The 12,347-nt window shown below is 32.0% G+C and overlaps 1 protein-coding gene across 2 annotated transcripts; it reads right to left on the reverse strand.

The window, feature by feature from the left end:
- Positions 1 to 196: 196 nt before the first annotated feature.
- LOC107424857 (uncharacterized) lies at positions 197 to 8,834 on the reverse strand. 2 transcript variants are annotated; one of them, XM_025076534.3, is made up of 13 exons: positions 8,331 to 8,834; positions 8,169 to 8,237; positions 7,975 to 8,082; positions 7,098 to 7,166; positions 6,101 to 6,262; positions 5,597 to 5,638; positions 4,064 to 4,170; positions 3,754 to 3,825; positions 3,500 to 3,551; positions 1,671 to 2,284; positions 998 to 1,189; positions 668 to 788; positions 197 to 476 (listed from the first exon to the last, which is right to left on the reverse strand). In XM_025076534.3, the coding sequence occupies exons 1-13, from the start codon at positions 8,727 to 8,729 to the stop codon at positions 402 to 404; spliced, it is 2,082 nt and encodes a 693-aa protein (XP_024932302.3). In that variant the 5' UTR covers positions 8,730 to 8,834; the 3' UTR covers positions 197 to 401. The 2 variants fall into 2 exon arrangements, with proteins under 2 accessions (XP_024932302.3, XP_015890226.3); XM_016034740.3 differs by having other exon boundaries at positions 983 to 1,189; positions 8,331 to 8,833.
- Between the last annotated feature and the right edge of the window lie 3,513 nt (positions 8,835 to 12,347).

Here is a 12,347-nt window from a genome sequence, read left to right on the forward strand (position 1 = left end):
CTTATCCAACTCCTTTAAAACAAATATATTCTTCTAATACGCTTTGAACATGCTTTCGTTTTTGCTTAAAACTATTCTTATAAAATAATTTGTGTTTTTTTTTTTAGTTTTAAAGTTAAAAAATTATTTTTATTAATAATAACTTTTTTGTTCTATTCAATAAAAATACAAAAATAACAGTGCACCACCACCAAAATTTACTATTTCAAAAAATAATTATTTTCTATGATTAGATAAAAGATATGGCACATAATTAATATGACATATTGCATATTGGGCCCTTACTTTTAGGGGCTAGGCAAACGCCACCAAAAATACCGTTAAATTTACAGCAAACGTTAGCCAAAAAGTTTACTTTAAACGCTAGCAAGACTGAATCTTCTCCAACTAGAAATCTAAAGCTACACGTTTGGACGGCCATCACCACTCTTCAACGTCCATAGTGAACCCTTGAACACGCAAAACTCATTCATGACCTGAACCAACGAATTTCATCAGTTAATATAAGTACCGGAATGAGTTTTACACAACCAATGAACTAAGCCACGAAGAAAACAATTTTATGTAACCCAAATTTGTGCTACACACTCTTAGAAGGTCTTATACTGGAATATTATAAAAAAGGAATCCTAAAAAGAAGCCAAAGAAACAAGTTTTAATAGCTAACCTTGCTATATTCACTGCTAGAGACCTCCCGCTTTAAAGCTTTCCTAGCAGCGTCGAAGACTTCAGCTTTTTTCAGTTTTGCATTAGGCCCATTTTGACGTAGAAGATCAATTACAATATTCCTGCGAGGACAGGCTTATAATATAAAAGGAAAGCGAAATATCTTTACGGCATAAAATATCATCATTACAACACTGCCGTCATCCTAATTGACCATTATAACAGTATTGTTAAAACAAAGGCAAAGCAAAATGAGCAGCAGCAAGTATCAGGAAACTGATTTCATCATAATTTTTATGTAAAGGAAATACTGAACCTCAATGGATCATACTGCGGGTGATCTAATGATGATTTGGCAACGTATACACCATGAATGTTTACTGCAACTTGATCTACAAGCTTCCGCAGCTCATCAGGACAATCAGTACCATACTCTGCTGCTTTTACAATTCTAGCATCCACCTTCGGGAGGTTTGATTTGGTAAGTGCCAAATCACGCAAACCTTGGCATATCAGCTGAAAGCTGCAAGAAGGTGAAGTATTGTTCTACTATTAGTCAAGGCAGCAAGATTGTCAAATCTTTGTTCCATATGTAGAAAGTAAAATGGGTACCATATGCAAAGTGGGTAAGATAAAGTAAAACACTAACAAATAAACTTAATCCACCATATCCAAATTTTTAGGGACTAGTAGTAATAATAAAGAAAACCTAGATATTCATATTGAGACTGGGAAACATTGAGATTGAATTCTTATTTCACAGGACAATAGAAATATCACCTAATTAACCTAAAATAATATATAAAAAAACAAGTAAAAAATAAATGGCATAGTAACCTATGAAGAAATATAGAGAAAACCTGTTCAAATTCTTGTAACTGATAAAACTAGTAGAGGAAAAAAATTCATGAAATGCAAAAAGACTAAAAATGGTACCAAAGTAGCAATACTTATAACAAACATTTAACAATGCAGTCAAGGTGTGTCAGTGTTTGATAGAATACCTGCAAACCTTGTAGTCTTGAATCACTTTTGGGAGAACCTTTGTTGATAGAGCTTCTCGAATATCATCTGGAACGGTTTTACCACTGGGTACAACAGTTACAGTTTTTGTTATACCTTTATCAGAATTCGATGGTCTTCCAGGCCTACTGGTCATGCTGGCATTCTTTGCACTATGCACAGATTTTCCATCATCAAAATTCTTCATAACCATTCTCTCCAATTCCGCCCAAACCTCTTCTTGCTTTTCAACAACATCTGGGTAGAGTTTTATAAATGATTGATCTGTAGGCTCTTTAAATTTCCAATCTTTAACGGAAGGACGTTCAGTAGCAAATATATTGAGGAATTTGTTCACAAAATTTTTAAGAGATGGAGGAACCTTCAACAATGAAAAGCTAATCACAGGACTTTTCTTAAATAAAAGAAGGACATAATCCCTAGCAGCTCGCTGCATGAAATTCTCTTTAGTTGGCAATGGAAATAGCAATCGACTTTTGAGAGCCCAGAGGCCTTGCACTAATATAGCATTACGCTGAAGAACATCAAGAATTGCTTCTGCAGTGCAATCAGGAGCAAAGTGCTTAAGAGCATTGAATTTGTGAACTGCAGCTCCCTAAGACAAAATCTTGAATTAATACAGAAGAAGAAATAGAATAGTCTGTTGAAAAGAGTTGCTAGAGCACGCTCAAAAGAATACATGGTTTGGTTGAGGAAAGGGCAAAAATAGGTATTTTCTGTACTGCAATATCTATTCTGATCAAATAAGAAAATGATCCGTAGTTCAGATAATGAAAAGCATTAGCTATGGTAACTCCCAAGCTCTGTTAGAATCCAGGAAGGCTACGGGTCTGTGTAGATCCTGGTTCCTTGTGGTGTTTATGAATAGTTGTAATGTAAGATTATGATGACAATGCTGTTATGTATGGTTTAACACTAGTACATTCGGCTCGGTGTGAAACATATATAAGCAGATCACAACCTAGAGCAGGAAACCCAAAATCCTAGTGGCACCTACAAGGCAACTTTGCAATATTGAATATTAAACAACACTGCATTCGCCACCATTATTTTGTTAGCAAATCTGTAAGAGCACTCGTTTAAGTGTCTAAACTGGCATCAACTTCACAGCACAGGATTTAAATGAGTCATTAAAATTAAAAAAGACTAACTTCGAGCTTCATAACATTTAAATAGACAATTTAAAACTTCATGTACTATCTTTCCATCAGATTTTTTTTTTTTTTTAATTAAATTTGAATAAGACTTATACAGTCATACTTTATCCTTGGGATTGTCTACAATATAATTGACACCAAACCACAGGTGTAAAACGTGGAGACTCCTAATGCCATTCCTTTTATGCAACAAGGATACTAGCATGAAGAATTCATCTTGTTCTAGCAACATGCCAAACAAGAGAATATGGTCGGATTACCTAATGGGACAGACAGATTTTAGAAATTCATATATTACCCAAGAAGGGATGAGAGCAGATATCTTATGTGGCAGCAAATCATGTGGTTTCCATGCATAAATGCTTAAAAACATAGGAAAAAACATATTTAGTAAAATTAACCTAAATAAGTAGAGCTTTTAAATTATTAAGAAAAATATGGCACTTATGACGTTCCACAATGAAGCTAACAGATAGAGAGATATGGCACTTTCGCTTTGTAACTGACCAGTCAAGCAGATCTAACCATTCACAGACTAATCACAGTATGTGAACTCGTGCACACACACATGCAGTATGACCAGCTTCCAGATTACCATAAATTCTTATAATCAGAATAATAAAATTTTGCATTGCAAGTATGATGGAACAAACCTCAGAAAGTAATTTCTGCATACGCTCTTCCAGAGGTAGTGAAAGCAACAACCTGAAACAATTTCCTTTCACATATTTAAAAATGATATTGCAATCAGGAATATAATTTGATACAATTTCTATTAATGTAGTGATCATAGCAAAAGCAACACAATACAATAAATAAAGATATTCATGAGATCGATGGAAACCATAATAAAGACGCTGAACAAGGAAGAATATGTGGTGCAGGTTCCACATCAATATGATTATACCTCCTTGAAGGACCTTTGGATCTAACATCATTGTTGTTTGATCCAGGACACAGAGAGTCAATATAGTCATACCTGCAAGAATGTGAAAAATTCAAACATCATACAATTTGCAGATATAGTGCATACAGAAAAGTTTGAACAACTTGCAAATTTTAATAAGTGAAGTGATTAAAGGAAATAAGTACAAATAAATAAATCATGCAACATATTTAATACTTTCAAAAACGTTTAAAGTTTAAACAACGTGCAAGACTTAGAAAGCGAAGTGATTAAAGAAAATAAGTATCAATAAACAAATAACGTAACATACGGGTTCAGTGTGAATTGTAAGGGTGCACGTTCTTGTGCCACCATTCTTTCTAAATATCTAGATGAAAATTCACTCCCTGAGCCATGGTACTTGAGAGGAACCCAACACTGGGAAAAAATATAATAATAAAACAAATAATTGTCAGTTCTTCACTTTTGAATGATTACAGAAGCAACCAGTAAAGAATGCAGTCATTCAATCAAAAGCATAGAAGGGAAAGATAGCAAGCAGTCAAAAACATTTTAAAGATCTTGAATTTATATAAGCCAAAAGAACAAATTTATCACAACAAACAAAAGTTCACTGCATGTTGGTTGCGTATTGTTACTGGTATATGAATGGACATGAGGAGGCAGTGAGAATTACATAAAAAGAATGTAAGTACATCTGTTTTCAAAAGTTAAAGCAATTTTGATATCACCTGCATCTCACCGGATCTCCAGCCAAATCACTTAATGCATTTAGCAAAATAGCTAACACAATAAACATGTAAGACAGATGATTTAGAAGCAAAACAAATTATTAACAATATAATAGAAACGCAGGAACTTTATTGAATGATAAGTTCATTATTTATTACATATTTATGATATGCACAATTGCACAGCTTGTCCAATAAAGTCACTTAATAAAAGGAAAGCACATGCCTTCGAAAAAATTTTGGAATAAAACGGGAAGAAAAAAGTGCAATGATGTGTGTCAAATAAAAAGTCAATAAAGGTGGTCAAAGCTGCGAGCCAATCATGTTTATTTTTTCTGGACAATTAAACAATGCCTAGGAAGAACCAGTGTTTACTTATTCAATAAAAAGCAGGCACCTAATATGTATCTAGAACAGTAATTAAAGAACCACAGGAATGCTGCATTCTCATAAACAAACCAACCTGATCGATTCTAAGATTATTAAGCTTCCAAGAAATTCTATTTATTTAAAGATAAAGAAAACAGAGATGTATGTGCCGAAGATGTGTATGTCAAAAACATGACAAGGGGGAGCATGCATTCCCTTCAAGCATACAGATTCAATAATCATATAAATTTGAACCATGAAACATCTGAATTGTGGTTTACAGTAGAGTCGTGCTTCTATAAGCCAAAGATCAAGAATGCCAGGGCAGAGAATTAATCAATACAACTATAGAAACAGTAAAAAGAAGTCAAAATGCTTCCTGATACAGAAATGTATAACCTTTCATTGAAAAAAAGGACTTCTGAATTTATATGGTCCAGAAAAAAGCTCTGATACACTATAGTTAATCAGATGACAAAAGAATTAACTTTTCAAGCAGAGGAAAGTACATACTAAGAGTGCAATTGTATGCATTTTTTGATAGGTAGATATTAATTGTAGTAATTTATAATAAAGAAATAAGAGAACCAAATATGCAATAGATAGCCGACCAATTACAGACTGGTAAAAATGGCATCAAATAACTATTATTTCCGCTTAACGTCTTGAATGCTTACAGAGAAATGGGTAACAAGCAAAAGTATGATAAAATTAGAAGAATTATAAAAGCAACATGATCATACCTCTTCATCTATAGTTTTCTGCTCCACTGAAGAGTGCACTTGCTTTTTAAGCGGCAAAGAAGAGACGGAAACAAAATACATGAGTTGGTTCTCAATTGTTAGATATTAACATATATCAGCAGAAAACAATAGTATAACTATGAACTGGTTCAGAAAGAAAGTGATGATATTTGACTTCAAAATTGAAATTACAAAAGCCTGTATTATTTCTTCTGCTACAAGGTGGTAGAAATATTATTAAAAATTTGAAAACCTGTCGGTAACACCATAACATATCATTTACTTTAGGTAATTATTCCATAAGATGGTATCTCCAACTAGAGGAAGAACAAATTAGCTGACATTTCAATGACATACAACTGTTCGATTTCATAGCAAGCTAGATTCTAATCCTGAATATACTCGACACAGCTCACTAGCATACATGATATCATCTGCAAGTCTAGATAATAATGCACTAGACTGTAAAAATGTAGCATGAAATGGAAAAACAAAAAGCAATACCTGCTTCTTTGATCCGATAGGCTTCCTTTGACTAGATTCTTCCAGTTTAACAGTATCATCTGCATCCCCCGTGACACTGTTCTTCCTTTTTGAGCTAGGGCACGTTAGATGCTCCAATGATGGTCGAAGCTGTACAACTGCATGAATAGGATTCAGGTGTAACTGCAAGATAAAGAAAATGGAGAAAACTTCTTACAATGCTTAAAGATCAAAGGAATCAAAATAATTAAAGTGACATAAATTGTGTGCAAGCATATACTTCAGAAATATGAGGCTACAGAACAGTAACTGAAATTGCAATAAAAACACAAATCTTAATATACAACTAGTTGAAAACAAAAGGCATAATTTCGGCCCACCAATAATACATGATCATGCACTTATCAAGCAGTTTCTATGACAAATTGGCTTGGGCCTGAAATACACGATACTCAAACCAGCAGAAATAACTTGCACAGTTGATCTAATCTGCTGGGTTCAGTTCCACCAAAATAATAATTTTGATGCACTGTTGCCACCTTCTACTGTGAATCAGATGCTAAGAAACACCTTAAAACCATAAACTAAACCTATTGGCGAAAATACTGACACTAGACCCCGAAATTGAATATCATTTGAGCTATTCTATACATCTATCATCTCATTTTGAAGTTGGCTGTAATACTAATCTGCCAATCGCTTAGAAGATATACAAACTAGTAAAATATATTTCTCAAGTTAATATTATAAAAAGGTTAATGTTGACAGAGAAGATAGCTCCCCGGAATTCAGAAACTGAGTTGACGGTCGTCTGGGAATGTAGTTACACAAGAGAGCATCATCATGAAAAAGTTAAAACCTTAGTGACATGAAACAAGCAACTTCTGGACTGAAATCATAAACAACTGCATTAAAAGTATTTGCACATCTACCAAAGCATAGTTAACCAAGTTAAACCATATCCAGATTATAAATTAAGTATGCAAAGCTTTTAAAGGGATAATGTAGGATGCAATACCTTATTACCCATCAAAACACCAATAGCATAGCCAGTTTTGCGAGGTGGCTCCCATGAGCAAGACAAAGTCTAAAGAAATTTATAAAAAAAATAAATATATAAATAAATAAATAAAATGTAAAACTATGTTAAGCCTTCTACAAGTTTAGAAGCAACACACACAGCGAAATGGCATGATATTTGAATAAACTCAACCTAATTTAATCTTTAAAAAAAAAAAAGGAAGAAACAATAGAAATAAGACAATGACCGCCAAATAATGAAAACATGAACCTCAAGGAAATTGTTGTTGAGGTCTAGAAGTATAGTACTAACATCGGTAAGACATTGGACCGAAGCATTGAGCTATCCATCTAAATGTTCAAGAAAGCACTATCTATAGAACAAAAAGGATCATCTCTAAGAAGAGAAATTGCTTGACAAAAAATGACAAATGTATATACGATGTAAAAATTGTTTCTACTAAAGTTATCTCTCTACTAACAAAACTGGTGTTTGAGCGTGTATCTAGTGGAAACTTAAGGAATAACTTGTATCAAGCATTGGTTCAATCTAGGAATTATTTATTATTAAAAAAAAAAAAAAAAAAAAAAAAAAAAACTTTAAAGAAAAAAGGAAACGTTGTTTAAGCGTAAAACAATAATCATTTTAGCTATTGCTAGGAATTCTTCTTGTAGGAACTTTCTCTCTTTGTTCTCAAAAAAAAAAAAAAATATATATATATATATATATATGTATGTTTACATTTCAAGGTTTTCTTATCAATTTTATTCCAAAAAATTCAAGCACATATCATCACAAGAAATAATCGATTATAAATATTTAACAAACACTTTAAAAATCGACCATTGACTACAACGCGGAACTAGAAATAGACCTGCTTTGTCATCCTCAATTTGCTACCGAACTCCTGGTCGTAATTCTTGGAATCAACATCCAAAGCCAAATCAACCTCCACTTCCGCACTCGCAGGCTTTACTCTCACCTATAAATTAAAAGATAACAGTAATAATAAAAAGAAAACATAGAACTGAGAGTTCACAAAAATATCGACTAGTTCATCATAAGCACCTCCTCACAACGCTCGTCCAATTCATAGGGCCGCCACCACGGCCTCAAAGGATATTGCAGTACATATAGCTGACATAATAAATAAATAAATAAGTAAATAAATAAATAAAAGGAAAATGATGAAGAAAAATATTGTACAGAGGCGCAGAGAGAATGTCAGACCTGAGTTTCGTCATCGATTTTAGGATTAAGGAAGACATCGATTTCTCGGATTACTGTATCTTCGGCGGCGTCTTCTTCCATCGGATCGTTTCCTTTTGGTTCTTCCGTGGCTTCGACCTTGGGCTCCACCTCCAGTTTCACAGCGCCATTCGAAGCCGAAACATCGCTCTTGGGCGGCGGCACTTCGATTCCTTCGAATTTTCTCGGCACCACTTCCGGCGTCGCCGTTTTCGACGCCGCCGGCTCTCCTGGTTCAGCCTTCGGAATCGATTCCTGCGGTTCCGGTTTGGAAGTCGGTTCGGATTTTGGTCTCGGTTTGAACTTAGACTTGGGCGCGAACCGAGAGATTCGAGAAGGAGTCTGGTTCGGCGCATCGAAGTCTTCCAGGTCCATACTCATAAACCTCTGTGGTTCTTCAACAGCGGTTTTGCTCCGGTGACCGCTTACTCCAGACTAACGGCGCGTTTAGCAATCAGCAACCGCTATTTTGTATTCACCAGAAAATTAAAAAAAAAAAATTATAATAATAATAATACCACCGAGCTTTTGTTAGATGGACCAACGGCCCAAAAAAATAAAAAGGCCACTGAGGTTCCCTTGGAGCCCAGTGCTTCATAGGGCCCAGATTTTCAAGGCTCCAATTGTTTTTTTTTTTTTTTTTCCTTTATGCATTAATATGTCAAAATTTTTTTTTTTTACAATAAATTATATTTATTTAAATTTATATCATAAATGTAAAATTTTTAAATTATTTATGATTAAAAAAATTTAAAATTGTATATTAATTTAGGCTAACATTATTTAACTCTTAATCATTTCTAGTTAGTATCATCCAAATTGTCCAAAAGAACAGGAATTTACATTTTAGAAATATAAATTTTGTAGATTTTAAATAATAGATTGATCAAAAACGATCCAAAAAAAAATCCCAGTTCAAAATATTGAAATCCATACTTTATTGCACTAAAATTGGCCCAATCTAAAAAAGTAAACTCATCAATTAAATAATATCGTAATGTATAAATTAAAAAAAAAATGAAAGTTATATAAAAGGTGGAAGTTATTGGTGTGATATAATTCCACTTTTTATTATTTAATACATATTTGGTTGATTCATCTAATAATTTTTATCCCAAATTTATAAATAAAAAATATAAATATGGATATGATATTTGAAAAAAAATAATCTACTTATATTTATTAATCAAGTATTTCAGTTGTATTTATTTACATTAATCCTTTTGAATATTCCATATACAGATTATATTAATATATTAATCAATTAAATAATAATAATAATAATGCATATATATATATATATATATATATATATATATAAATAAGATAAGTTAATAGACTATGCTTATAGTATGTAAAAGTAACAAAGGATCTAGACAAATAGGGCACGTGGATTCAAATTTTATTATTCAATCATAAGTTTTTTTTAATTACTTTTATAAATTAAATAACAAAGTAAATGTATCCAAAATAAAAAATAAATGTATGTGGACTAAATTTCTTTTTTGTTTAAGTATAGGTGTGTGCCTAGCTATAATTAACTTTACATCACGATAAAAGATATCTAAAATTAACTATACTTTAATATAAAAATAAAATAAAATGACTATGCTTTATACATCATAGGAAAAATGGTTAAAACTAAATAAAGCATACTTAAATAGTATTTAAGATCCCGTTTGTTATGTCATATAGGGTTTTTCAAAAGGGTAAATACAAACAAAGCTTAAAAATTAAAAGTAAATGAAACCCAATGCAAACGAATTAAATAGGAAAATAATTTAAGCATATACCATATTTATTTTACAAACGTATCCAATTAAGCATCACTTTTTTTTAAAGTTGGAAAAAAGGAAAAATTTGAAAGCAAGCACGAATATACTTTCGTAAGGCTCTTTCGATTTAGCATGTTGTGTGAAGAACATACATCAGGTGTCCATGATTATTACGATATGACATTAGACAAGGTGGAGCCCGATGATCTCCCCCACAATAGTTGAAACAAAATTATTATAGATCAATTCTACTTTCATGTGATGAGTGGAGGGTTAGATGTAAATGCTTAATGCTTTAGTGAGAGAACTAAAGGCTATTCTTCTTCTTCTTCTTTTCATTTTTTTCATTTCCAAAGTGCCTTACCCCACGACCACGTACTTAAAACTTTTCTTTAGCTTCTTATTATACGAAAAGAAAATTCTGGTTCTTTTAATAAATTGAATGCCATCAAAATTTGCTATCATTTTTCTTTCGCCTAATTAATCAAAGTCTTAAATAGTATAGGATAATGTATAATTGTATTTATATAAGTCGTCTGTTTTTTTTTTTTTTTTTTCCGTTGAAACTTTATTAGTCGTCTTTTAGTTGTTCTTTGAAGGTTCTCTTTTGACTTTGGAAGCATCCACCAAACTCTATACGTTGATTTTGGAATTTCACAAACGAATAAGACATATGCAATAATTAATATCAGAACCAATTTTCTTTTCCCACATTTTTCATTTAATATAACATAACGTATGGACTGTTTTTTTTATTAAAAAAAACTAAAAAAACATGATGAGCTAAATAAAAGGTAATAAATTATATATCATCATATGTAAGCAGTACCAAATGGGATTAGATACAAAAAGATTGTCCAATTAAAATTATAAACTTCTAGAACCCATATCTCACTTTTTAGTCTTCCTCCAAAGAGTTTCATATGAAATTATATATGCAACAAAAGATTTTAGATTAATATTATCTCATCAAACTAATAAGAGATTGATTATATATAATCATTTTTTTAAAATTATTTCAATATTAATAGTAATCATTATTCAATTGCCATGGTAGAAGCGTAGGGGCCAATGCCAGGTGTCATCGTTTTCAAATTGCAAAAGAGAAGGAATCACCCTTTCTATGGTGAATTGCGTGCCAAAAGAGATGGGAACCAATCAGAAAGGTTTGATATCTACCTCCTTACTTCTACGACATACCCATATATACCACCATTCTTTAAACCAATGAAATTTTATGAATGGGTGGTCAATTAGTCAATGACCTGTTGTTTTCGATTAGGCAGCATCTGACCCACGCAGCAGCCACGGACTTAATATATATATATATATACATACATACTTGCAAAAGAAGAAAAGAGAGAACTTTTTGCTTTTTTTTTTTTTTTTTTGGTTGCGTAAATAGAGAAGAAAGAACTCTGAAAGTGCGCATGGATGAAAAATTTATAAATTTCTAGTCTATAATTTTGAGTCAGAACCTTGGGAATACATGCAATATGTTTTGAATATTCTCCTCATGCTTTGCAACAAAGGATAGGCACACTTCCTTTACCTCCGTGTTTAGTATTTGAAATATTCCACAAACAAAAGGTTCAAACTAATAAACAGAATTTGTTTTTTAATGAAAAAGATAAATATATATATATATATATGACATGTACATTTATGTTTACTATCACTATGAAAAAAAAAAAAAAAAGGAAGAAGAAGAAAAATATACTAGATATTTACCATACAACGCACCAATTTTTACCATATACACGATGTGATAAAACGATTTTTTCCATTTATTATATGAATAATGATTTATTGCTCACAAAATTACAAAACAAAGCTAGACATTGTACATCCTTCAAAACTAATAGCTTATCTAAAATCAGAGATAAAATAAAAGCAAGAAATACAATTCACCCATATTATGATAAAACCATTTGACTAACTTTTTAAGTTTGTATGGAATTTCACATCCCTAAGCCAATAAAAATAATAATACGTTATTTTGTTATTTTTAACAAATAACCAGGTTTCTATGGCAATGCGTGTGAGTGAGTTATAGTTTCCAGCTTTCCCTTTTAGATTACAGTATTCGAAAAATTTAATATTAGTCACTGAACAAGCTGAACCATGGCATCATATTTGGTCCTCTTTTTTTCTCCAGATGATTAGAGAGAGATTTTTTTTTTTTTTCGGTAATAGATTATTAGATAAGGAGATTGGTCTTGTC

This window comes from Ziziphus jujuba, chromosome 7 (genome assembly GCF_031755915.1).
Source record: "Ziziphus jujuba cultivar Dongzao chromosome 7, ASM3175591v1".
Classification (NCBI taxonomy): domain Eukaryota; kingdom Viridiplantae; phylum Streptophyta; class Magnoliopsida; order Rosales; family Rhamnaceae; genus Ziziphus; species Ziziphus jujuba.

What these genes read in the sequence shown, in the direction of transcription:
- LOC107424857 (XM_016034740.3), bottom strand. Translation starts at nt 8,729, where the DNA reads ATGAGTATGGACCTGGAAGACTTCGATGCGCCGAACCAGACTCCTTCT. An exon ending in GTGTTTTGATGGGTAATAAG is followed by an intron (nt 6,263 to 7,097) that starts GTATTGCATCCT and finishes TTTATCTTGCAG; the next exon opens with TTACACCTGAATCCTATTCA. An exon ending in CAAGACTACAAGGTTTGCAG is followed by an intron (nt 1,190 to 1,670) that starts GTATTCTATCAA and finishes ACCTTCTTGCAG; the next exon opens with CTTTCAGCTGATATGCCAAG.